The sequence below is a fragment of the Gopherus evgoodei genome, chromosome 7, assembly GCF_007399415.2.
Source record: "Gopherus evgoodei ecotype Sinaloan lineage chromosome 7, rGopEvg1_v1.p, whole genome shotgun sequence".
NCBI classification, from domain to species: domain Eukaryota; kingdom Metazoa; phylum Chordata; order Testudines; family Testudinidae; genus Gopherus; species Gopherus evgoodei.
Window position 1 is genome coordinate 43,790,067 of NC_044328.1, and position 26,720 is coordinate 43,816,786.

Below are 26,720 nucleotides of genomic sequence, written 5' to 3' on the forward strand. Positions count from 1 at the left end.
GGAAAACAAGCAGAAAAAGTCACAAATAGTTGTGGGCAAGTTGCTTTTAGCAGCTTTAAAGCAGGATTTTCGTACTATAGAAAACTTTTGAATCTCTCTCATTAGTAAAGTGGATTTTGGTTTTGTGCTTTTCCTACATTTTGAGAAGTATCAAATGTATTTGAGCCAGATTGTTCCACCTTCATTCCCCAGGAGTAGTAACTTACTGCACAAGTAGCTTTTGTTGAAATCAATGTGACTATTTGAGGAGTAAATTACTACTCCACATGAATAAGGATATTTGAATCTGACTGTCTTTGTTTAATCAAATATTTCCCCCTGTGCACCTTCCATTCTTCTTATTCCTCTGCTTAAAGTCCATAATGCTGGATTGGTTGCTTCACAGTCATTTTAGGGGCATCACAAGCACCTGATTGCGACTTCACCAGAAGTTCCAGCAGAGGGAGAAGCTGCGCAGTGCAGCCAAACAAGTGTATTGAAAACAAGTAGCTTAACAAATGCAGATGGAAGCCAATCACTTTAGAGCCAAAGCTCTCTCTTTTTACCTGCTGACCCATTTTGCACATCTCCCCACAGTGCATACCTGCCCTTGCTTTATTAAATAACCTGGGATGAGCAGTGAAAAAATATCCTGTGCAGAAGGTGGATGAGGAAATCTTTCTGGGTGGGATTTTCACCTTGGCCTAGGAGATCTGGATGCCCAATTCCTATTAATTTCTATGGGCTTTGAAAATCCCATCTTTTTGTCTTCACTGTAAAACTGAAATCTTTTTCTCGTTACACACACCCACTGCATGGCGGCCCAAGGCAGCCTTAAACTCTGCTAAGAATCTTTCTCTTCTTCCCTTTCCTCTGGTTTTCCTCACCGCTGCCCTCTTCTGACTCCTCTCCTTCGTTCAGCTTTTCTGAGAAGGGACCTCCACTTAGACATTCTGGGCATGCTTAGGAATTATCAGCCAGCGGAAATAGACCTCGGATTCACACTGCCCTCTTTTTCTCTGGTTTGTCAGATCCGGGCATGGTAACAGAAAGCCTATGCAATCCTGTCCTGGAAATGAGCTCACAGACTCAAAGCCTGATGGCGCAGGCATGTTAAATAGTTTGCTTGGCAGGAAAGTCAAACCTGCTTGAAATGTGAGCTTTTCCCCCATGTCATTACTAATTTAAAAATAGTTTCAGGTCACCCCAAAATATGCTATATTTTACACACTTTTCACTTGGAAATAGGTCCCCTTTTCAGAGAAAATGGGCTCATGGGTAAGTAAAAATTGGCCTAGACCAAGCTAAAGTTGTTTTTGAAAATCAGACCATGCCAGGGTAGCTGAGAAGGCAGCGAAGTGCTTTGGCCAGCCCTTTGCCAGCAGAAAAACTAGCTTTGTGCTTGCAGTTAGAAGTCTCTAACAATCGTGTATTTCTCAGCATGGAGGAGAGGAAATGGGAGCGCTTTGAGTTGAGCTATAAGGTGAGTGTCCGGGGGATATGGACTGGACAGGCACTGAGGAGGAGACATGGGTCTGAGTGTGACACAGGAAGGAAAGCTGGACGATTTGAGGTTGTAGCATCAACATTTGCAAAAGTGGCCACTAACTTGGTCTGTCTTCACTTTTTTGGGTGCCCCATTGATGGCACCTAGGACCCGACTTTGAGGTTCTGAGAGCATTCAGAATTGAGGCTCCTTTGAAAACCAGCCCAAAGGCATCTGAAGCTGGACACCCATGAATTGCGGCACCCCATTACAGTGGCTACTTCTGATGATTTGGGCCTTACATCTGTTTTGCAGCAAGGCAAGATAAAACCTTTTGTGTAATGCCATTTTTGGAGATTTTGTTGCATATCCCCTTTCTGCTTTGTTAAACCAGGATATTCAGTAACATTTTCAGCCAAAACATACAGCCTTGACAGAATGAAACTTTTATACCTACATGGCAAAACAGACCAAGAAAAATGTTTGAGAAATTCCCCAAATTCTTGTGCATTCATGCCTTTTTTTTCACCTCAGTCATTCTACAAAGCAATAGCCACAATTTACACTTTTTTTCTTCTGCATATTGGGAAAAGAGAGGGATTTGTTTGTCTGCTTGAAAGGAAATTAGAAAAAATTGATTCATCTGATGTAGGAGGCATTAGACACTCATGCCCTCCACCCCTCAATATCCTGCTTAAAAGCTGCTATGTGATGTTGGCAGATTTGCAGTAACAGCTCTGAAGGTCAAGCAGAGGTGGAGCAAGAAGGATGTTTGAGGGTGGGTTCCTGGAAAGTGCTCGTGGGGAGGGGAAACCCTGCAGTGTTCCATAGAAACACCAGGTGGACCCATTATGTAAAGTCTCCCCAAGTGTTTGGCAACATTTCATTCAACACTGTATATCTAGGACTTAGGAATTATCCTCCTATGATCCATCCAATCCAGTAACTTGTCTCTGATATTGGCCAGAACCAGATGCTTCAAAGCACGATGCAAAAAAACCCATGATGGACAATTATGGAGTAACCAGAAAGGACATTTCTTCACAATCCCCTCAACTAGGGTTTGTTTTTGCCCTAAATTGTAAGGGGTTATATTGCCTGTATATAGTATAATAGATATACTATATCCCACCTAATGTAACTGTGGATAGTCTCAGCATCTACATGAAGCTTTTATGATAGCTCTATGATTTGAGTCCATAGGTTATTGGCTCTATTACGTAAATAATATTTCTTTCTATCTGTTTTAAATTGTCTGCCATTTAAGTTAATTGACTGTCACCTTTATTTTGCATTATGGGAAAGGTCAGGTGAGTGCTCCTATTTACTCTTTTGTATACCATTCACTACTGTATACTTCCATCATTCCCTGTCTTATTCATCCCCAGTCTAAACTAAGCATCCCCAGTCTCTCTTCGTCTGGAAGTTATTCTATGCTGATAGTCATTTTTGTCACCCACCTGAGCACCTGCTCTGTTTCTGCTATATCTTTTTAGAGATAGGTTGACCAGAACTGAACACAGTACTCCATGTGATGACATACATAGACATATATTATGTCATTATAACATTTGCAGTGTTATCTTCTATCCTATTGTGTATGTGTACCCTAACGGTCTGTCTGTTTCTTGACAGCAGCTATTGCACATTGAGCAGAGGTTTTCATTGAGCTGTCTGTAGTGACACCCAGGTCTTTTTCCTGAATCATTAGAACAATGTGTTGGAGAAATTCAATTTATTTCTTCCAGTGTGCATTTCCTTGCATGTGTCAAGAATAAATTTCATCTGTCATCATGCTTCAGGTCCCTCTGAAGTTCTTTGGCATCTTCGCTAGTCTTAGCTAACCTAAATTATTTTGTGTTATCTGTAGATGTTCCCCCTTTTCCAGATAATTCACAAATGTGTTAATGAACATCAGTCATCTGGAACCTTGGGGTACCCAATTAGCTTAGGCTAATTATGTATATCATAGGACTGGAAGGGACCTCGAGAGGTCATCTAGTCCAGGCTCCTGCATTCATGGCAGGACTAAGTATTATCTAGACCATCTCTGACAGGTGTTTGTCCAACCTGCTCTTCAAAATCTCCAATGGATGAAGATTCTACAACTTCCCTATACTATTTATTCCATTACTTAACCACCCTGACAGTTAAGAAGATTTTGTTCATGTTCAACCTAAACCTCCCTTGCTGCAATTTAGTCCATTGCTTCTTTTCCTGTCCTCAGAGGTTAAGAACAATTTTTCTCCCTCCTCCTTGTAACAACCTTTTATGTACTTGAAAACTTATCATGTCCCCTGTTTTCTCTTTGCCAGACTAAACAAACCCAATTTTTTAAATCTTCCCTCATAGGTCATGTTCTCTAGACCTTTAATCATTTTTTTTGCTCTTCTCTGGACTTTTTCCAATTTGTCCACACCCTTCCTGAAATGTGGCACCCAGAACTGGACACAATACTCCAGTTGAGGCCTAATCAGTGTGGAGTAAAGAGGAAGAATTACTTCTTGTGTCTTGCTTATCACACTCCTGCTAATACATCCCAGAATGGTTGCTTTTTTTGCAACAGTGTTACCCTGTTGACTCATTTAGCTTGTGGTCCACTAGGACCCCCAGATCCCTTTCCGCATTACTCCTTCCTAGGCAGTCATTTCCCATTTTGTATGTGTGCAACTGATTGTTCCTTCCTAAGTGGAGTACTTTGCATTTGTCCTTATTGACTTTCATATATTTACTTTCTGCCATAGGCAGAGAAGACCAAGGAGCAACACTTCCTCACTCACAGTACAGAGCAACAGAAAGCTCTATCCATGCATGTAAACCGTAGTTGAGCTGAGATTTCCAGATAGGAAAGGCACCTCTGATTCTGAACCCATTGGGAAATAGGGATATTTAAAGATGTGCCCCTGTGACCCAGAGGATTTGGAGAAACAAGACAGTCCTGTGTATCTGCGGACTATTGCTTTTGGCCTTGCATAAGAGCAGGAGAAGGAGATAGCTTTTGGTGCAATCTGAAAATCACTGGCCTTTACTGGCTTTTTTTCTTTTCAAAGGTGAAAGCCACAGATGCGGATGAAGGTGTTAATGGGAGAGTGTGGTACAGGATTGTCAAGGGTAAGTCTAGGTGCCTCTTTGCAACAGGGAATTGTGTGTCTATGTAATTTGGTTAACTGCAGTTTTGCTATCACCTTTTGGCCGGATAAGCACACTGGCAAACTTGCATGATGTAACTATTTCATCACTTTGTGGCCTTCTTTGGCGGGCCCTACATCTAACAGAAACATCCCTTTCCCTATGTATTAAATTTCATCATTCTCTCCTCCATTCATTGTAATACTTATGGTCAGAAGAGATAAGTCCCTGACAATTTTGGGTTCTGCTATGGTAACTCTGGTTGCATAATTTTTTGGTTTTTGATACCTTCAATAGCTATCAGATAGACATTGTTACCTATATCACTGAGATAAGTGACAGCATAATAATGTGGTTAATGCACTTAAATTCTAACAACATATGTTTTAATATAAATCCAAAGGAGTAAGGATAAGTAATTGCATGTTGATGTAAAACTTCCAGATATATGAATTAGTGGTAGTTAGGTCTCAAAAAGCACTATTCCAGTGTAATTAACCTTCATTTACAGTGACCCATTACGGCCTATTCCACATTACTACCTCTTTAGGGAATTAATGTGATGTGCATCCACACAACATTATTTTTTTTTAATTTTTCACAACCACATTTTAGAACCTTGATTGGGCCCTGCAAAGGGAAAGGAAGTCTCCTGAGCACAGTTTTGTTGAGAACGGTTTAGTTAGTATGGTTTCTCTGTAGTGTGGATGGGGATTAAACTCTTAGTTAATCCAGCTTTAAAAGTAGTTCTGAGTTGTGCTTAGTATGGATAAGGCTTGGTAATGAAGGGCAATGAACAAACGTTAAGGGGATGTATGCCCATTCCAATACTTAACAACACAAGTATCACCTCCGAGTCACTTTTCCTCAATTCTTCTTTGCTGTGTGTGGGGATCCCATGATGTTTGTTCCACTTGGAAAACTGATTGATATGTACTTTGTTGTGTTTTGTTTGTTTACTGATAGGAAACAATTACAACCACTTTCGGATCAATCCCAGCAGTGGGTTGGTCATGCGGGGCTTACGGCACCTGGACAGAGAGCACAATTCCTCCCATGTTCTGGAGGTGGAAGCCTACAACAGTGAACAAGGATCAATGAGGAGCTCTGTTAGGGTAAGGACATCACTGAGGTTGAGGTAGAGGGGTGCAGCAGAAGCAATGAGGAGCTACATCAGAGTAAGGTTGTCACTGGGTGAATGAGGGGGATCAGCAGAAGTGATGAAGCACTCATGACTGGACCTGGAGTAACAAGAGAGTAATGGTAAAACCAGACAAAACTTTGAGAGACTTTTTTTAGTGCAAAATATTAGAGCGGTTTCATCAAGTGTTGGTAATTTCCACGCATTGCGGTGCAGAGTCAGCAGAGATGGAAATATCAGCAAAGTGCTGTAGAAATGACTGATGGAAATTCTGTGGGTACTGCTTTTGGGTGGAGGATATTTTTCTGTGCTATTTCATAATGTAATTAGGCTGAAAATTGGCAAGAGAATCATCAGCAAAGGAAATTTTTTTCAAGGGATTAGAAATGGGTTATGCTGAATTTATTTAGTTACAAATTAGAAAAAAGAAGCTACATAATCACTTCAGAACACAATATACATGTACAAACAACATGATATTGAAAAACTGGTTAACTGTAGGGTTACATTTGCCCAATATTTGTCCAGGTATGGAAATTTCCCTCCTCCTTTTTGAATATACAGTCTTGCTTACTTAGCTTCCTTTTGCTATTTTCACATTGTGGCTTTGTAAGGCAGCTGTACTTGTGATGTGTCTCAAAATACAGGTGTGTGGCCAGTGACATATTTAAATAAATGTCAGTAGTAGTAATATTTGTTATAGGTACAACTCCATTCTTCTTGAAGGATCTCAAAGAACTTCATGATCCACGCCCCAGTCCTGCAGTCGGATCCGTGTAGGTGAACCTCTGTAGCATGCAGACCCACTGACTTCAGCAGAGTTCTGTATGGATGCAGGAATCTGCCTACGTGGATGCAATTATAGGACTGAGGCCTATATACAAACACCACCTTTCAGCTGTGGAAGAGGACGCCAGGAACAAGCTGGCAGATAGCCAGTCTGCAGCACACCATTCGTGGAGAAAGGATATTTTGGCCTAAACGCTAAGGATTTGAACTAGTGGTTGCCATCTCCCCAGCAAATAAAGCAAACTCACAAAATTCACAAATGTGGTGACAAGTTGGCAAAAAAAACCACAAAATTGGGCAATCACTTTATAACTGTTATCAGCTTCCCAGCTGTATATTTTTTCTTTTTATTGGAATTACGTGAGATGGACTCACGGGGGAATGTCATGATTTGTACTTGTAACTTCTCCTAGTGGTGTCCACTGAAGCAGGGAGTATCTATGTTCTAATAGTACTGGTCTGTGGAGAGGCTCCCAGTCTTTGAAATGCAAGAGAGCAGCTCCTCCTGCCAGGGAAGCCTCTTTCTCATTGTTTTCTTGAGGACAAATTCCAGACAGTGTGCAGTACACTAATAGTTTGTTTTGGGGATTCCCCCAGGTGATAGTGTATGTGGAAGATGTAAACGATGAGGTGCCTGTGTTTACCCAACGGCAGTATAACCGTCTAGGGCTGCGAGAGACTGCAGGGATTGGAACTTCTGTTGCAGTTGTCCGGGCAACAGATCGAGACACAGGTAAGGAGGTTGTGGTGAGCTGCAAAAATCTACCACCACTGCTCCCCAGCCTCTTGTGGGATCACACCATCTGTCTCTGGTTGTGTGAGTGAATTCTTGCCTCTCCTTCCCCACTCTTGGTATGGGAGTGCAAAGGATGCAGATTAGTGCCTGAAATAACAGAGAGCGCTTAGGGAGGCTCAAGCCTGCAGCTGACCTGTCCAGTTCCTCTGATTTGAGGTTCTTTTACTCCAGACAGCAGAGGCCAGTCCATTGATATATGGGCATTTAGTCATTGCTTTGTCCCAAGCCTTCTCAGGGCAGGGAGGAGGTCTGTCATACCATCTCATTAGTACCTTTGGGCAACTTAGAGGAAAAATCACTAAAATAGTAAAAGAAATGATAAAACTAGCTGTGCTGTGTGTGGGGTTAACCTGTCTTGGCTTAAAGTGCTTCAGCTAACTCAAATTAAGATGGAACATTACATTCTGGGACTCGGGCTTGACCTCCATATTAGATATAAGAATATCTGTAACCTCTTCCATTTTAAATAGATTAGGGGCACCCCCCAGGCTTTCAGCAAGTCGACCTGCTGGACAAAGTTAGGGGTCCTGTGGTCTTGTCTGCTTCTCTGTGAAGTCCAGTCTAACTCTGATCATTTATTCCTCTCCCAGGGAATGGAGGTCTGGTGAATTATAAAATCCTGTCTGGCTCCGAGGGGAAGTTTGAAATTGATGAGAGCACTGGCCTCATCACCACCGTCGACTACCTGGACTATGAGACAAAAACCAGTTACCTGATTAATGTCTCTGCCACAGACCAGGCACCCCCCAACAACCAAGGTTTCTGCAATGTCTACGTCAGCCTGTTGAATGAACTGGATGAGGCTGTGCAGTTCTCAAACCTCACCTATGAGGCAGTGATCACAGAAAACATCCCCACAGGCTCAGAGGTGCTGCGCGTCCTGGCACGCTCCATTGACAATCTGAACCAGATCACCTACAAGTTTGATCCCAACACCAATGCTCAGGCACTGTCCCTGTTCAAGATCAATGGAATCACTGTACGTAGCTAACAATGGCCAATCCGGCCGAGGCTTTAGGTGCTTGAGCAGTAAGCACAACATGGGTATTCACAATCTTGGTTGTTTGTCCCCTGTAGGGTGTCATCACAGTCAAAGGCCAGGTGGATCGAGAGAAGGGAGATTTCTACACTTTAACAGTAGTGGCAGATGATGGGGGACCAAAGGTTGACTCTACTGTGGTGAGTGGATTTTAGCTGTTTTCGCAGTAGTCCTTTATCCTAGACTTGGTACAAGCCAAACAAGAGCTGACGTATGATGAGAACATCCTTTTATTTCTCTTGTTTGGGAAGGAGTTCCCCAGCCAACCATCACTCACCTCTCCTTTTGAAGGGTTGCCTTTTGTTTCTTACTTCTGACCCGCTTAATCTTTATCCAGCTCCCCAGGGTGCAGCTCCCTTCTGGGAGAACAGTCTACAGTGGCCTCCTCAGAGGCTTGCAACTACAGCTCCCCAGGGGAGCTAGTGTTCTAATAGTTTTGCAACTCACAATCTCACCTCTCTCCTTCCCTAAGGGCCAGGTGAATCCCCACTGCAATGTGCCTGGTCTGCATCCACCCAGGTACTTTCAGATGTTCATTTTCTGCTAAACATGAATCATTTTGTGGTTGTGCCCCTCTTCTAACAGTGCTAAGACTTGGGGTTCTGCCATGGCAGCATCATGCCCACCACGCCGCCATAATTGGGGTCTCCACCATGCCATCACGGTGCTCACCACGCTTCCAAGAGTTTCCCCCTTTTTTTATCCCTTTTCTCTTTGCACATGCCTTCCTCTCTCTCTCTCCCTGGCAGCTCTCTGCAGTGCTATCTCCTGAACTGCTAACTCATGGATTGTATGATGAGGTGATTGTTAACCTGAAGTTTCCTTGAATAACCTCCATGAGGTCTCTTGGTTGGGTTCTAGGCATATGGTCTTGATCCCACTCTTAAACTAAGCACTGGACTCTTGCCAAGCCCTCCAGAAAATTAGTGAGTGCAAGAGCCCCGTAGTATAGGGTCATGTACATAAACATGGGGTGTGGTGGTTTAATTTCTATATAACAGAGTGCTGGGCTTTTCAAAAAAGGAACTATTTAGAGTTTGGAGGCGATTACTCACCGGATTAAAACAGTTTTCAGGTAGGTAAAATTTGGGGTCTAAAATATTTGATAGTGTAACTGTGTAGTTAACACTCCTTCCTGAATACCCCCACTGTCCTTGGGGCTGCAAAGATTTATGATCTACAGGCAACTTGTAGGTCATATATCCTACAACGCCTTGCACAAAAGGTCAGCTAAGGATTGGATCTACAGCACAGGTCCTTGGTGCAAAGGTAATGGAGTTATGCTGATTTATGAGGATCTGACCTAGAGATTTTAACTCCTAATTTTCTTTTTTTTGTTTTAAATCAGACATTGAATATCATTTGAGGATCATATGCTGTGTTTTCAAGGACTCCAATAGCTTGAATTTTAGTACATTTGTTGGCTTTAAAAATGATGTCTGCTCAGGCAATTGATACTGGCCTCCAGCAGTCAGGGTGTCAGCTCCTTTTCTCTCTAGATTCTCTCGTGGTAATTTCTGGATTAATTCTGTAGTCCGAAGATTGAGGTTTTGGAGCAAGTAGCCAGGGGTGGGGTGAAGCGAATTACCCCTAGAATGTTGATTGGCTTGCAGAAAGTGTTTGGGTGGGGGGGAGTTCACACTGATAAAATAATCTGAATTTTGTTAGAAGTGTTTGCCTTTCCCCTCGGGGGTCCTGCCTCCACATCACAAAGCTGCTCAACAAAAAGGAACCTTGCACAGTGCAATCTGCCTGGCAGTCCCTGCTCAGGAGAGGCTCCAAGCTGGAATAGCAATTGGTGCTCTGGGCATGGATTAAAGTGCACTGGCAAAGCTATGGAGGGGAAGTTTGCACAGCACCTGCCTGCACTGTTCTGGTTCCACCAACCTCCCCTTCCCTCACCTTTCTAAAGCACTTAGCTCATGCCATGTTTTTAAAAGGGATGGGAAAGATCTGTTAACTGTATTTTTTTCTTTTTCTTTCCCATTCTGCTTCCCTCCAACAGAAGGTAAGAGTGTTTGTTCCTAGTTTAATGCCTCCCTTCCTTCCTCCTGTCTGCCTTCCTCTCTGATAGTCACTGCATAGGTAGCTGTACAAAACTTGTGTTGGTCCTGAATAGGGGGCAGCTGCAGGAGAACTGGGCACCACCCAGAGTGATAGCATCTACTGTATCCTTTAACAGGTACAGCATGTACTCCCGAATGCCCCTGCCCAGCTCCACCCGCCAAGGCTGAGGTGAAGGGGAGTTAGAGCCTTGGCGCTTTCGTTTCCACTCCTGTGAGGTTTCTAGCGCTGCTGCTGATACTAGGGTTCCCCAGTCCTTATGCTTTGTGAATTCAAGGACTATGATCAATCCTGGCCTCTGTGCAGAGGGTGGGAGAGGCTCTTCAAACCCTCTTTACTCTTTCCCCCCCGCCACCCTTGAGCCTCAACTTTGCTGTCTCCTAACTCATGAGTACTCAGCAACACAGTCTTCATGGAGTATTTTAAAAAGCACATCTGGGGCCAGATTCTCAGCTGGCATAAATCAGCATAGCTGAATTGAAATCCAGAAACTCTACTGATTTCTATCAGCTGAGCATCTGACCCCTCTGTGGCCATCCAAGTAGGTGTACAAGGAAGGTGGACTAAGTTTACTAAAGGGTCTGGAAAGAAGGTAAGCCAGCTTCCAAGAAACATACCCTCCCTTATGTAGTGGGAGCTTGCTTCAGCAGCTGCAGATTTTCTTCTTGAGCCGACTGGGTTTTCCGCTCTCCTGCCTTTTTAGCTATAACAATAACAGTCACCCAAACTCAAAAAAACCCACAGGTTTCCTCCAGGACGTGATCACATTGACTAGCTCTGCACCTGGGGACTGTTAGCACCCATAAATAGAGCCTCAAGAACAAAAATGTTCTTCCTCTCTTTCTCTCCCATTATGTATAGCGTATAACTTTTTAATTTTGAACATGACGACACTGTTTCCTCTGACTAGTCACAGAAGAGGTAGATGCTTGTCTCCTCTTTGAGTTGCTGAGCAACATCTGTATCTAACACTTCTCTTTCCTGCCAATGTGCTGATGTTACTACTACCGTTGCGTCTTAGTGCTACATTTATAAATATGAATGCTGAATCACAACTGATTTTATTTATGGAGCTTTGTGTATTAAGTTTCTCTGTATCCATCCCTCCTGTCTCTCTGCATTGCTGTGTACCTGACATAGCTGAATGGTACACAGATTGCAGCTTAGGCATGGAACCCATCTGTCCATAGAGTTGTGGATCCATCTTGTGTGGACCAGAGTATCATCCTCTCTAACTGGGAAGAAATGTATCCATCATCCCAGGAAGGAAACTCTGGGCTTGTTCACACCCAAAACTTGCCCAGGTTGCAGCAGTCTAGTTAAATGGATGCAAACTTCTGTGTAAACACTCAGGCCAGCTTATAAATGGCCTATGTCGATTTAGTCTATATCAAATCCTTCCCAGTGTAAATGAAATCAAAATACACCAGGGCAAGCTTATGTGTAGACAAGGCCTATGAATTCTTTTGAGTTTAACAGCAAAGGCCTGGGCCTGCACAATACTAGCGGAGCATCCCTTGCCGGGATGGGTCTATACAATTTCTAATTAGCCAGTTAAAACTGAGAGCGCTGAGTGGAGGGGACTCCCTCAAGTGCTACACTGTCTTCCCCCATCACACCAGCCTTCACCCCTCCCTTGTCTACCTTACATGCATATGCAGAAGATTCATGCATTATAGGTTATAAGGCCAGAAGGGACCAGCATAATCATCTAATTTGACCTCCAGTATAACACAGGCCATAGGACTTCCCTCAGTTAATTCCTGTTTGAATTAGACATCTTCAATAAGTTTGGAGGAGTTAGTACAGCAGCTTTTCAACACTTGAAACTTTGGACTCAAAAAGTAAAATGAGCATCATGGGTCCGATCCTTATCCCTAATGGGAGGAATAGCTCAGTGGTTTGAGCATTGGCTTGTTAAACCCAGGGTTGAGAATTCAGTCTTGAAGGGGCCATTTAGGGATCTGGGGCACACACATACACACACCAAAAAAAAACTGTGAGGGACAGGACTTGGTCCTGCTAGTGAAGGCAGGGGACTGGACTTGATGACCTTTCAAGGTCCCTTCCAGTTCTATGAGATAGGTATATCTCTGTATATTATGTTATTAAACAACAGTAATGTTATCAATCACAGTTGTTAATCCCTTCTCGGGTGAGTCTCTGAACTGCACCAGCCCACTCACTGAGTCAAGCTTGAGATCCATCAGCAGCACCAAGTGAGGAAGGATTTAGGGCCTGCTGTCAGTGCATCTGTCCCTCCCTTCCAGGAGCTCTCAAATGCACTTAACGCTAACTGCATGCCAAAGATTGTGAAAAGGGAATCCCCAGCCACTCAGCAGGGCCTGTGTGTTTCTTCTGACATTGTCAGCACACCTGGTGAGATATAATCCAATGGGATTGGAAGGCAACACTGGAATGCCAGTTTATGATCTTTAAGATACTCTACACATATCTCAGTTTCACCCGAAAGGCTATCCCATCCAGCACGCTTGCCTTCAGGAAAATTATCAAGAGCCATGCTCCTGATAAAGCCTCTTGTTAATCTCTGCACTCACGTTCAACAGGTAACAATCACCGTTCTGGATGAGAATGACAACAGCCCACAGTTTGACATCACCTCTGATTCTGCAGTGAGCGTAGCAGAGGACAGTGCCATTGGGAGACGAATTGCTGTAGTCTTGGCCAGAGACCCAGATGCAGGAAGCAACGGGCAGGTACCAATGCTTATGCAGCTACAAACTATACTAGGACCTACAGAAAGGAAGATGGGTGAGCGAGTAGGATGGAGGAGGCAGATTTTGCTTATTCCAATTTATGAGGGAAAATTTCCATTCAAGCTATGAGACACTGTGAGCTATTGCTCTGAGCACATGACTGACAGATAGGAACTCCTGAATTCAGATACATGCTTTGACAATGACTCAGGCCCAACAGTGGAACAAGCTTCATGAAGAAAGGAGGAGGATGGAGTTCCTAATTTATACCTCAGCAGGTCTGCTTCCTGCTCACCTTGCACATATTCCCAAAGAGCAAAACCTTTTTATGGCAATCCTACAAGGCCCCCTTAGTGTTTCTCAAGCCAGATTTCTCTAGAACCTCATCAGCAAGCTCCTTTCCAGCTACTCCCTGCTCTGGGTCTTTAAGATCAGGATACTGAACTCTGATCCTTATGAATGCGAACACCATAATCTTTGGCAATGGGGCTGCTGTTTAGTGTGGGATGGATAGTGCCAAAAACACTAATGGTAAGGGCTGCTTTGGTGGCTGTGAAGGGTGTCAGAGGAAGGACATATTAAGCGTTCCCTTCAGAGCCAAGATGCTGTGACAACTGCCGTGTGCAACAGTGGGCCTGAAAATCTGGGAGGGGTGGAATATATTTTTTTACCCTCACAATGGACAGCAGGGGATTTCTGTCCAGATTAAAATAGGAAACCCTGGCCACTTTGTTACTTCCTTAATCTGTTGGAAGAATTAATTAGATGCTGTGAGATTACAGTGAGTTTCTTACTCAAAATTAATCAGCCTAATCGAGGAGTCGGCAACCTTTCAGAAGTGCTGTGCCGAGTCTTCATTTATTCACTCTAATTTAAGGTTTCAGGTGCCAGTAATACATTTAACATTTTTAGAAGGTCTCTTTCTATAAGTCTATAATATATAACTAAAATATTGTTGTATATAAATTAAATACGTTTTTTAAAATGTTTAAGAAGCTTCATTTAAAATTAAATTAAAATGCAGAGCCGCCCAGACTAGTGTCCACGACCCGGGCAGTGTGAGTGCCGCTGAAAATCAGCTTGCGTGCCGCCTTCGGCACCCATGCCAGAGGTTGCGTACCCCTGGCCTAATCCTTAGCAGTGTATTTCCAGAGTAACTGCTGAATTCAGATGTTACTTCACATTTACCACATTCTAAGCCTACTGAAGTCAGAGAGTTCCTTTCCTGTGACTGAGGTCTTCCAAGGAGTGACCATCTTTCTTTAGTGTTTGGAAAGCATGTAGCACACACTGGGTGCAACTGCTAATAAATATAGTATTTATTATGATCATTATCTAATAATATCAATTTGGTCCTGTGTCTGTGTGCCTCAGTGACAGCCTCAGTTATGCAGAAACCTGGAACATCTGGTCAAACAGAGCAGAGATGAGCAAATCAATTCACATAGAAGAAAAACTTTCTCAAACTGAGAACACTCACAACATCTGAACTGGAACCTGGATTGGCACTAGACGTTTGGTTAATGTTTCTATGAGCTATTTTTCTGAATTCTTTCTGGTTCCACCCGAAACCAGCAGCAATGTACGAAATACTCTGAGAGAGACTGTTGTGTTGGATTTTCAGCACAAGGGCAAGCAGGAGCCAGGTTTCATAAGAATTTGTCACTTTGTAATAACTGTTTCTCTCTCCTTTTTCTTCGCCCTTCCCTAACCTCACTGCCCCTCACTTTCCCACACTTACCCATTATTTATTTCCTTCTTGCAGGTGGCCTTTTCTCTGACATCAGGAAATATAGGTTCCGTCTTTGAGATACGGACCACCAACAATACCTATGGAGAGGTGTTTGTGGGAAGGCCATTGGATAGAGAACTGCTGGATCACTACACCTTAAAGGTAACCTGGAGTTTTCCACCATCTTAGCTGCATTTTCTGCAATATCCACCATTCACTGGGCAAGGCAAATAGTCAAGATACAGAAACTCATTACCCATCGAGATGGTCCAAATGTTGCCTTTAGTGGATGAAGTTTGACTGCCTGAAACTGTAGTTTCTGACTGTCATTCATGTGATGCTGCAGGTACTTTTGTGGCTGGTTATACTAATCATTGGAAAATTTTCCACACCAAAAAATACAATAGTTTCCCTATATGTGCTGCTTATTTCATGCGAAGTATTGCACATCTGTGTGTGTGTGTATGTATGTAAGCGTAATCACACAATGCTGTGCATTGCTGAATAGATGATGATACAGCATATATTTTGATTGTCACAGAATTGGCTGGTTTGTAATATTATATAGTTATTTACAGCTCAGCATTTTAACAGCTGGCGCTCCAGGTAGAGGTGCAAAATTGTACCACAGCAGCAATTTTAACATTCTATTCTAGTTTGTATGGGTTCTTATAATGCGCGTATCATCACAATATCTGAGTGCCTTCCAGTGCATTAAGAAATGACATCTGTCACGTGTTTGTTCTCTCATCCTTTCCCCAGGTGATAGCCATGGTTCCTCTTCCCGGAGCTAGTTAGAGAGGGCTGTACATTACAAACAAAAATATATAGACACATTTGATAGCCTTACAAGGTGGTCCTCCAAGTATTTTAAGGAGCACCATCATGTAAAAGGGGAATCAAAGGGGGGGAAATGGTGTTTCAGTGCTTTTTTTTTTTATGCTAAACAGAGACAGCTGCAAAGATTTGTTGGTGCAATGGAAGAAAAGTTCTTAAAATCATATAATTTTAAAAATTCAGTTTCTTTTTAATTGATTACGCTGTTTTTATTGCTCTTTGATTTTGTTAAAACTTCTAATGGAAAACTTAAATTTTGGATCTGACCTATTGGGCAGTGCCTATTTATGGAATATTTTTTGGTTTTGTGGCACTATAGGTGTCTTTTTTTCAATGAGATTTGACCAAAGAACAGCTTCTGCCCAGATGTAACCATTATGCTTCACTGCAGATCCAGGCATCTGACAGCGGAGTCCCACCTCGGAGAAAAGAGCACACACTAAGAGTTAATATCCTGGATGTCAACGATAACCCACCAATCATTGGGAATCCCTTTGGATACAATGTTAGTGTTAATGAGGTAAGCAGTTCTGCTGCCTTACATAACAGAGTCTCAGTTTTCCTGCCAAATGAAACATGCATGCACACAGGACCCGCTGTATGATGATTTCCTGGGAATTCAGCCTAGGGGCTATAAAGCCAGTGGATCATCTCACTGTGGAATATTGTTAGTATCAGTAGGATTCCTCAGTAGTATAGGGCTAGCTATATGGCTCTGCTACCTCTCTTGCAGTCCTCAACATAGGTACATATCAGAGGAGGCATGGCCCAAGCACAATGCACTCTTCTTGTTCTTCGCTAATGGACAGCTCCACAGGGAGCCGTTGGGGGCAGCATAAATTATAGAGCAGTCTCTGGGGTGGCTCTAACTTACCACAGGGGCTTGTCCAATACCTAGCCACCTATAGGAGCCAGGAGGCAAAAGGTGGCCCACAGCCCTCTTCACCTCTCTCAGGTGTCGTTCTGAGGTTGGCCCTAGCCTGGAATCGGACTCTCAGACTCTTGTCCCGGTGTATGATGAAATCTGTGCTGATCTGCCAAGAAGGACCATGTTTTCAAACAATTTCCTCCAGAAAATAGCACACCAATTCCTGATTCCTCTGAACAAGAGATGTGAACAACTTCATTTGGAACGAAATTCTTTGGAGGATGTTTTGAACCCATTGTTCTGCTCATTAAGTGGCATCATACAACTGCCAGGAAAAACTGGATGACCTAATGGGCTGATGAAACTTCCAGAAAATCACATGTAATTAAAGAGAATTGCCGCCTCCCCAGAATATGAATTGCTATTGGGAAACAGTCTCTGAAAGTCTGGTAATTAAGCAATAAAACACCACCAAGCAGGAAAAAGGAAACTTGTTTCCTGAACAGGGGTATCCTAATGTGATTATGAAAAATAACATACAAATAATGTGTGTGTAGCCTGTGACACTTTGTTATATCTGCATGGTGTATATGATTTATAGCTTTGAATTAAACGTAATAGTTTATCCAAACACTCTTCTCTATTGAATTTGTATCTGAAATCATTTGTGCCACTGGCCCTGGGAAATCAGCTGCTTGGCTTTGCCTTTTGTTTGGCTTGAGCTACCCTAGAAGAGTTACCCCCTGCTGACAACAGGCTCAACATCTGTTCAGCTGCACGTAGCTTCAGGGCAAGCATGGGCCAGAGCAAAATGCATTCAGCACTATTCCAGCCATCTGAAGCCATTCTGTGTATTAGTGGGACGCGCGTGGGCAGGCCCCTGGGCACTGTCCTTACAGGCTGGTTTGTTTTGCAAATGGCTCAAGTTATGAAATGACACCATGTGAAATTTCATTTTAAAAGTTATTTTTTAGTTAGAGTTGTACAAAGGTGAGGATTTGTAACAACGTACTAAGCCTTTCCCTGCCAGCTCAGTGGTTTAACACTCAGCTGAACAGATAGTGGCAAAACGTGGTTTCCATCTGACAGCTCTTCAGGCCTGTGTGAAATGAGCTGGTAGTCGTGGTCTCTCTTCCTAAGATAATGGTGTCTACACTGGAAAAACCACAATCACGAGCAGCAGTAAAGTAATTATCACCTTAGCTGGCATGCCTCCACAGCATTCCTGGATTGATCTGGTAACTGAACTAATATTTCAGCCCTAGAGATAATCCTTGCAAGTTGAGGGTGAAGCACATAGGCAGAGTGGTGTAGGGAGAACTGTACTTCACCTATTCATGCTCTATCTTCCCCGAGAGAGCTTTGATCTCCAGGCCTGGTAGGTGCCATGGAAAAATATTGAGGACATTGTCCAATTTCCCTCAAGCCGACTCTCTGTCAAGTTTTCACCTAGCATAGAGCTGTACAGCTTAGGTACCTGGAGATTTATAATGAAAATGCTGGAGGAGCCTTCCCCCATTCACTGTGTTGGAGGGTACTGCTGAGAGCTGTTTCACTGTGAACCTTTTTGTTCAGATGAGTCCATGCCAGAAGCTGACTTTTCTTTCTTTCCGTTCTCTTTCCACCCCATGGATCTCCAGAATGTTGGTGGAGGCACCGCTGTGGCTCAGGTGCGAGCAACCGACAGGGACGTTGGGCTCAACAGCATCCTTTCCTACTACATCACCCAGGGGAATGAAGATCTCATCTTCCGCATGGATCGAGTCACTGGGGAAATCGCCACCCGCCCGTCCCCTCCAGACCGTGAGCAGCAGAGGTTCTACCGGCTGGTTATCACCGTGGAAGATGAGGGCAACCCATCCCTTTCAGTAAGTGCCGGTGGAGGGGCTCTTACAATTGTGTATGGAAATGCACTTGGAACTGATTGGGAAGTGCTGTTTGTTCACAAAATTACTCCTGAGATACTGTATGGGTAAGAGGGTGCATATCTGTATCCAGGGCTGAAAACAGGAGCTTATTTTGTGAATATTGATCCGTGTGGGTAAATACAAGTTTAAGAGTAAATAGTTCCTCCATCTCTAATAGCTAACTACCCCTAATAGCCCACAGCGCACCCAGTTCATGGTGGTTATTTTCATTTCCGTGATTTACGCAGTCAATATACAGGGAATGAAAGCATCCAGTAAAGATTCACCTCACTAGTAGTGATATGCATATTAGAACTCAAGCCTGGAGGAAAATGAGGTCTCCCTCCTACGCAGTCCTGAGTCACAACAGCCTTTCGCTTCCTGTATGTATGTGTGACTATTAGAGAAGGGGTGGAGTGTGTGTGTGGGGGGGGGGAGTGAGTTGACATTAGTATTCAAGCTCAGGATCTGCCAAGTGAGCCATCTGACTCAGCGACCCCGAAAGCCCTCTGGGTGTCCTTTCTGGAGAAGCACAGTGATGAACCTCTTGACAAAGGTACATGCTTTCTGCATTGTATTTGCAATGGGGAGTTTCAGCTCATCTCATCTCAGGCAGAGCAGCAGTTCTCTGTGCGTGTCCAAGGTCCTCATGTACGTTACTCCTCATGTGGAGCTTTCAAAACCGAATCTACTGAGTACTGTCAGCACACAGCTGCAGCGTCATCATTCAGTCTCCCAGCATGTCCTGGTGTCGCTGCTTTTTACCTTTTATAAATCTGTTCTGGCATGGTTCCATAATAAGCCTTGAATTGTTTACCTCCTCCTTGTGAGTACTAAAAACACAAGCAAAGTCCCCAGTGTGCCAGCCACTACAGGGGTCATCCTGCTCCACAAGCACTCTTTGTGCCCTGTCAGACATGCAGGGCTACATCTACCCAGAGCTGTTTGTCTTGCTTGTCTCCACTGTGCAGAACCACTAGGGACAGGAGTGGGCATTGGACTGTCTTAAAAAACATATAGTTTGTCTGCCTCACAGACTGCAAGACATAACTCAGAATCAGTAACCCAACAGCTGACAGCCATGGTCTATTAGCAGAACTATCCTGAGGCCATTTTGTTCATCAGTCTCATTTCTGCCTGGTAGTAGGAAGCAAGTTTCCAAGTCTGGAGACCACCATACGCTGTGAGAATGGAACAACAGCAGTTTGCAGCTGCTGGCCCATTTTTACAGCAACGTGAGAATCAACAGCAGAAGAGAGTTAAGAACTGTGTTCTTTTATTTATTTCAGTTTAGACATACAGGGTATTTCCCTACCTCCAGGTGCTTGTACAGTGGTTAAAATGCACGCAGAATAATAATCATCCTGATGCAAATGAATATACGTTAGGTTACCCAAGCTACCATAACTCCTACCCAGGTGGCACTCTCTAAAGGATTAACACACACCAGCTGTGGTTATTCTACATGCCAAGTCATATTTTTACATTCCGGTGTCCAGATTGTTGCAGAATGTTTGTGTGTCATTCTCATACCTGTCCATTTCCAGCACATACATAAGAGGACTCACTGGTGGCTTGTAAGAAAAACTAATTCCATTTGTTTATTGCAAAAGAGAGGCCGCCAGGTTGTGGGAATCAAGAAAATATACTACCAGTGACAAATTTGAAATCCCAAATCCACTTTTACCATTTGCAGCTCCTGAGCTTTTGAGTGGTGCATGCCAAGTTATATATTTGTATGTGCGTGTGTATCTGATACTTCCCCCTTGTGGAAGAAACGTTAGATGAGCCCAGGTTGTTAGACCACAATATCAAACGGACATAGTAAGACACATTGATAAACCAATATTTGTCAATGGGAAATAAAAATATTATTTTACTATAAATATTTTCACTTTCCTTCCTTCCCTAGACCTGATCCTTAAGAGTTGGCTCTGTCACATGGTATCTCTTCCTCTGGCTGACCACTCTGGTTTTTAGATGTTTATACTGAACTCCTTCACTTAGACACTTTAGTAAACAAGTATTCTTCAGGATCACACCTTCAAACCCACAGAGAAAAACCAACTTGCTTCTTTCTTTCTGTGGCCCCATCTCCTGCTCTCTCACATCATCTCTGGCAGGTATTTGTGAAACTCTTGGAGGTGCAGAAGCCTGTTCTACTTTTGGAGGAAATGTTGCAACAAGCGTGAACATTGTGAGTTTGCAACAACACTTGCACAGTGACTTGCATTTACACTAGCTGTCGATCCCAGGCATTTGACAAGTCTATCTGTCTATCAAACCCATTATCAGAATATCTGAGTCACTAATGAGGGTTGTATCGAGTAGTTGCAATGTCTGGAAGAAAGTTGTTAGCTTAAGTTCAGCTGAATATGCACTTTCTTCGCAAAGGGGACAGGATGCCAAAAGCACTGGATGCCAAAGCACAGTGACTATGTTGAGCCCTGTGGGATAGATGCTTCAGGAGTCCCAGAATGCACTGGTGCAAGCATTTATAATGAGGAATGCTGTGCATGGAGGTAGCAAAACAGTTCTGGCAGAAACAGTGTTGCTATGGGGATATGCTAAGGACAAGTGAGACAACAAATTATTTCACACGGTAAGGGCTTCCCAGGACACACCCCAGGAGAATAGTGGCAGCAGCCATCCCTCTCTTTGTTTAGCATTGGATGATGATTTTGACTGGTGACCCTAGGGCATGGGACAGCAGTGACCTTAATTTAACCTCTCTGAAAACATTAAAAAATAGAAATAAAAAGTTCTTGTGAGGCTGAGGATCTGCCTGCTTGAGTTTTCATTCTCTGCCCAACCCCTACACCAGAGGTGGGGAAACTACGGCCCACGGGCCACATCCAGCCCACAGGACTTCCTGCCCGGCCCTTGAGCTCCCAGCCAGGGAGCCTAGCCCCCAGCCCCTCCTCTGCTGTTCCCCCTCCCCTGCAGCCTCAGCTTGCCACGCTGCCAGCGCTCTGGCCGGCCGCTCCTGCCAGGCAGGGCGGTGGCATGGCTGGCTCCGGCCGGGCAGCGAGGCTGCAAGCTCCTGCTGCTCTGAACAGCATGATAAGGGGGTAGGGAGCAGGGGGGTTGGATAAGGGGCAGAGGATCCTGGGGGGCAGTCAGGGGACAGGGAACGGGGGGGTTGGATAGGTGTGGGAGTCCTGGGGGGGAGTCTGTCGGGGGTGGGGGTGTGGATAGGGGTCGGGGCAGTCAGGGGACAGGGAGTGGGGGGGGGTTGGATAGGAGGTGGGGTCCTGGGGAGTGGTTGGGGTGGGGCATAGATAGGGGTCAGGACAGTCAGGGGACAAGGAGCAGGGGGTGGTTGGATAGGCATGGGAGTCCCGGGGGGCCTGTCAGGGAGCAGAGGTGTGGATCAGGGTTGGGGCAGTCAGGGGACAGGGAATGGGGGGTGGATTCCCGGGGGCGGTTAGGGGTAGGGGGTCCTGGGAGGAGCCAGTCAGAGGACAAGGAGTGGGGGGGGGCTGGATGGGGCGGGGATTCTGAGGGGGGCAGTCTGGGGGCAGGAATTGGGAGGGGACAGATGCGGGTGGGGGCAGGCTGTTTGGGGAGGCACAGCCTTCCCTACCTGGCCCTCCATACAGTTTCACAACCCCGATATGGCCCTTGGGCCAAAACGTTTGCCCACCCCTGCCCTACACCCTTTCCTAGTCAAGTCAGAGATAAAATAGTGAGTGGAACTGTACTACTTTCACCTTTCATTTCGGTAGCTTCAATTTCAGAAGCCAACTTGCAGTAAGTCTCCAGTAAATCTGGTTTAGAATCTTGGCTTGGAACACAGTAAACATGTTCAGGCAACAAAGTAAAGTATCTTGTGGTTCCGAGTCAGATGATTTATGTGTAGATGGTCGGGGGGTTGGACTAAAACTGAGTCTGAGCCCAGGTTTACAATGCAATGTAGACATACCTGTAGTGGCCTAGGACTGGGATAGTAAACATTGCTGCAAGACATAGTGGATAGCTAGAGCTGTTGCAGGTAAGCAATTTTTCCCCTTCTTTATTTCTCATTTGCCCCCTTTCTATTTGCAAGTACATTGTTTGTTCCCATGGGGATGGTGGTCTGTGTAAGCAGCTCCCTGCTGCCCCTCTCTGGGTGGATTTTCCTTACAATCACAGAGTGCAGATCTCAGTGAGTCAAACTTCTATCCTATTCCATGCTTCCATTTCCTAAAATTGCCTAGTAACAACTTAGTTTTGTAAAAATGCCCTGAAAGCAACCTTTGATATCAAATCACATCTAGTGCTTTAGCGCTAGTATTCATAACTTAATGTCTGCGTTCATGTTCTCTAAAATCTGCTTGCTCCTTTTATTTGTGTGGAGAAGCAGCCTGTGTTTGTTTGCACAGTTTTCCCAGCTCATTGCTTATGCTGCTAATGGGCTGAAAGTAGAATGTGTGCAAGCAATGGTTAAAGTGTACGTGTGCATTTCTTTATGCCGTATCTCCTGATTCGCTCCATCTGCGTGTGCAGCTCAGCCACTGTTGGCAGGGTTCTTTACAGAAAGTTTGTTTTTTGCACTTGTATATCTTCAGAAGTGCAGTAGATGCTAATTTTCTATAGTGTCTTTCTTACTCAGAGTGGAGTGGGGAGGGAAGTAGGAATCTGGAGGGGGAAGCAGGCGGAATGGGGATTAGGAGGTATCAACAAGGCCAAAGGGGTTGGGGCAAAGAATGCAGGAATCCAGAGGGGACTAGAGAGAGTTAGGGGATAGTTGGGGCTGGTGGAAGCAGGAACCTGGTATGGGGGAAGTGGAGCTGAGGGCAGAGGAGAAAGCATGGACTCAGAGAGGGGGAAGTAGGTGGATGGGGAACGAAGGTGATGGTGGAGGTGTAGGGCAGTGGTGGTGATGAGGGAGCAGGAAAAGACGGTTACTCACCTTTGTAACTGTTGTTCTTCGAGATGTGTTGCTCATATCCATTCCAGTTAGGTGTACGCGCCGCGCGTGCACATTCGTCGGAAAACTTTTACCCTAGCAACTCAGTGGGCCGGCAGGTCGCCCCCTAGAGTGGCGCCACCATGGCGCTCCATATATACTCCTGCCGGCCCACCCGCTCCTCAGTTCCTTCTTGCCGGCTACTCCGACAGTGGGGAAGGAGGGCGGGTGCGGAATGGATATGAGCAACACATCTCGAAGAACAACAGTTACAAAGGTGAGTAACCGTCTTTTCTTCTTCGAGTGATTGCTCATATCCATTCCAGTTAGGTGAATCCCAAGCCTTACAAAGGCGGTGGGGTCGGAGTGAAATGTGGCAGAATAAAACTGCCGAGCCAGAGGCTACAGCCTCTCTTGACTGCTGAACCAGGGCATACTGCGAAGCAAAGGTAAGGACCGAGGACCAATGGAGCTTCGTGACAGGTCTCGTGGGTAGAAACACGAGCCAGCAAGGCGGCAGATGAAGCCTGAGCCCTGGTAGAATGCACGGTGATGTGGCTTGGGGAAATATGAGCCAAATCAGAACAAGTGGGGATGTCCGCCATCACCCAAGATGAGATCCTCTGAGAGGAAAACAAGCAAGCCCTCCCTTTGGCCCGCTACCGGGGCAGAGCTGGGGCACCTTAGGAAATGATTCTGTCAGCACAACATAATGCGAGCACTCCACAGATGTCCAAGGAGTGCAACGGTTATGCCCATTGCGTTGAGCTGTGGGTAACATGAAAGGCCAAAACACCTTAGGGAGGAAAGCCGGGTGCGGTCACAACTGCACCTTGTCTTTGTGGAACCTTCGTAAGAGCTCTGATCTCAGAGACCCGTCTGGCCAAGACTAGGTTGAGGCCCCAGGGCGGGGCTGGGCGGCGCACCCGAGGGTGCAAGCGCTCCAAGCCCTTGAGGGACCTCGAACCCATAGAGCGTGGGACACTGAACGTCCATCTTAGCCTGCTGGAAGGTAGGGACGGCTGCTGAGAGTATCCTCAGCGATGATACCGCCAGATCCTGCCGCTGAAGGCCAGAGGCAGGCCAAATAGAGGGGATCGAGACCTCAGCAGGAGCAAGATCGAGCGTACTGCAGCTGTAAAGGAAACGCTTCCACCTGGCTCGGTACGTTGACCAGGTGGAAGGCTGCCTGTCACCCCAACTCAGGTACGCAGGAGCCACCGTGAGGCGAAGAGGCTGCAGGTCCGAGTGACGAAGCCTGTCATTGCCCTGAGTGATGAGGTCTGGGCTGACAGGCCGAGCAACGTGGTATGTCAGTGCTGCCTGGACCACTCTGGAGTGATCATGATGACGCACGCTCCGCCCCTGCGGAATTTGAGCAGGACGTAACGAACCAGTGGGAACAGCGGGAAGGCATAATGCAGTTGGCCGTTCCACGGTATCAGGAATGCGTCCAAGATCGATTCCGAGGAGAGACCTTGGAAGGAGCAGAACATCTGGCATTTCCTGCACTCGCGGTGAGCGAACAGGTCTGTGTGAGGAACCATTTCCACCTCCGGAAAGCGGGACGCCTCACATGGGGCAGAGTGATGACTCGTAAGACAGGAAAGACCTGCTGAGTCAAAGAGATAAGACGTTCCGAACGCCTGGGAGAAAGGACGTCGCCAGCTCCATCGAGCGGGCCATGCAAAAGACCCGGAAATGGATGGCCTCCTGACAAAAAAGGGGGGAGGACTATGTCCCCCCTGAATGCTTATGAAGCACCTGGCCATTGTGTTGGCTGTAAACACCGAGATACAACGGCCTCGCAGCTGCCGCTGGAACCCCTGGCATGCCAGGCGGACTACTCTGATTTTTGGGGCATTAATGAGGAATGCCAGCTCCCTAGAAGACCGAAGGCCTTAAGCTCGGAGGTGACCATGAGCACTCGAGCAGAGAGATGATGCGTCCGCCGTCAGGGGCAGTGAGGGCTGGGGCGGATGAAACCGCATCCTGTCCACACCAAGGAGGGGGTTAGCCACCACTCTAGGGAGCCTAAGGCGTTCGAGGGAACGGTGACTACCATGACCATTGGCTCCCTGTCCAAGCGGTACGCCGAGGTGGGCCGGACTTGGAGAGGACGGAGGCGGAGCTTGGCGTGCTTGGTTACAAACTTGCGGGCAACCATGGACCCAGGAGACTGAGACAAGAACGAGCTGAGGTCGTTGGGAAAGCCTTCAGACCTCAGATGATTGATGCCATCGCCTAAAACCGCAGTTGCGATAAGCAGGCTCCGGCTAGGTAGGAGACCAAGATAGCCCCTAGGAAGCCCAACCTCTGCGTGGGAACCAGAGTGGATTGCTCTATAGTAATCATCAGGCCTTGATCTGTGAATAAGACCGTGACGATGCCCACGGCTGAGTGGGTTGTGCGTCAGAGTCTCCTCGGATAAGCGAATCGTACCAATACGGAAAAACGCATATCCGACATAGCTACGGTAGGCGGCGACTATGGCCGTAAACCGGGAGTATTCACCGCTGGCTATAAAGCGGAGGCATCTCCCGTGCGGAGGGAAGATGGCATTGCGAAAGTACGCGTCCTTCCTATCCAGGGCGGCATAGTAGCCCCCAGGAGGCAAGGATGGAATAATGGTTCCCAGGGATACCATGCAGAACTTTAACCTTATCCCAAACCGGTTGAGTCCATGCAGGACCAGGGAGGTCTGAGACCTGTGTTCGAGTGGGGAACTAGGGCATAACGGGAGTAAAACCCCTAGCCCCTTTCGTCCGCTGAAGGGGGACAGGGCTGGAGCAATTTAAAGGTGGTACCTATGCTCCATCGTGCGCAGGACCCAGCGATCTAAAAGTAACTGGGGCCATGCCAGGAGAAAGCGGGATCAGGACCCCGTCCTGCGACTGGTACACCGCCCTCCGACGAACCTTGGAAGGTCCGTCTTTGGTCCCAGTGGTAATTGCGAGGGACCTCGACTCTGGCTTTTTAGGGGGCCTGACGTTTGTCTGCGACCACCTTGGCCTTGCCGTTTTCCAGAGTTCTGCCTCTGGCTAGGCACAGAGTATGGCGGCTGGGGCCATAAAGGCCTGCGTTTGGTCGCAAGCGTATACACGCTGAGACGCATTAGGACCCTATTGTCCAGCAGGCTTCGCAGTCTGGGGCTGTCTCTGCCGCGAAGATGCCTTTACCAACAAAGGGTAAATTCTTTCCCCCGTCCTCCAAGACGGCAGCGAACTCTAGGTGGGAGGTTCGAGGGAGAAACTCCTCCACCCAGGTGCTATAATTATCGCAGCTAAGCAAGGCTTGTTGCTTTGTTACCCAGAGGCGCAGGGCCCCTGCAGAGTACACCTTGCA

General features: G+C 45.8%; 1 protein-coding gene across 1 annotated transcript in view; it reads left to right on the top strand.

Annotated features, from left to right (window-relative positions):
• Nucleotides 1-26,720, top strand: part of CDH23 (cadherin related 23) — a 536,798-nt gene that overhangs the window by 400,711 nt on the left and 109,367 nt on the right. Inside the window, exons 28-37 of the mRNA XM_030571362.1 lie at nt 4,516-4,576; nt 5,561-5,709; nt 7,122-7,257; nt 7,911-8,299; nt 8,398-8,499; nt 10,365-10,367; nt 12,991-13,140; nt 14,906-15,034; nt 16,101-16,229; nt 18,218-18,445. Of these exons, the coding sequence (XP_030427222.1) occupies nt 4,516-4,576; nt 5,561-5,709; nt 7,122-7,257; nt 7,911-8,299; nt 8,398-8,499; nt 10,365-10,367; nt 12,991-13,140; nt 14,906-15,034; nt 16,101-16,229; nt 18,218-18,445 (1,476 nt within the window). The remainder of the gene's footprint in view (nt 1-4,515; nt 4,577-5,560; nt 5,710-7,121; nt 7,258-7,910; nt 8,300-8,397; nt 8,500-10,364; nt 10,368-12,990; nt 13,141-14,905; nt 15,035-16,100; nt 16,230-18,217; nt 18,446-26,720) is intronic.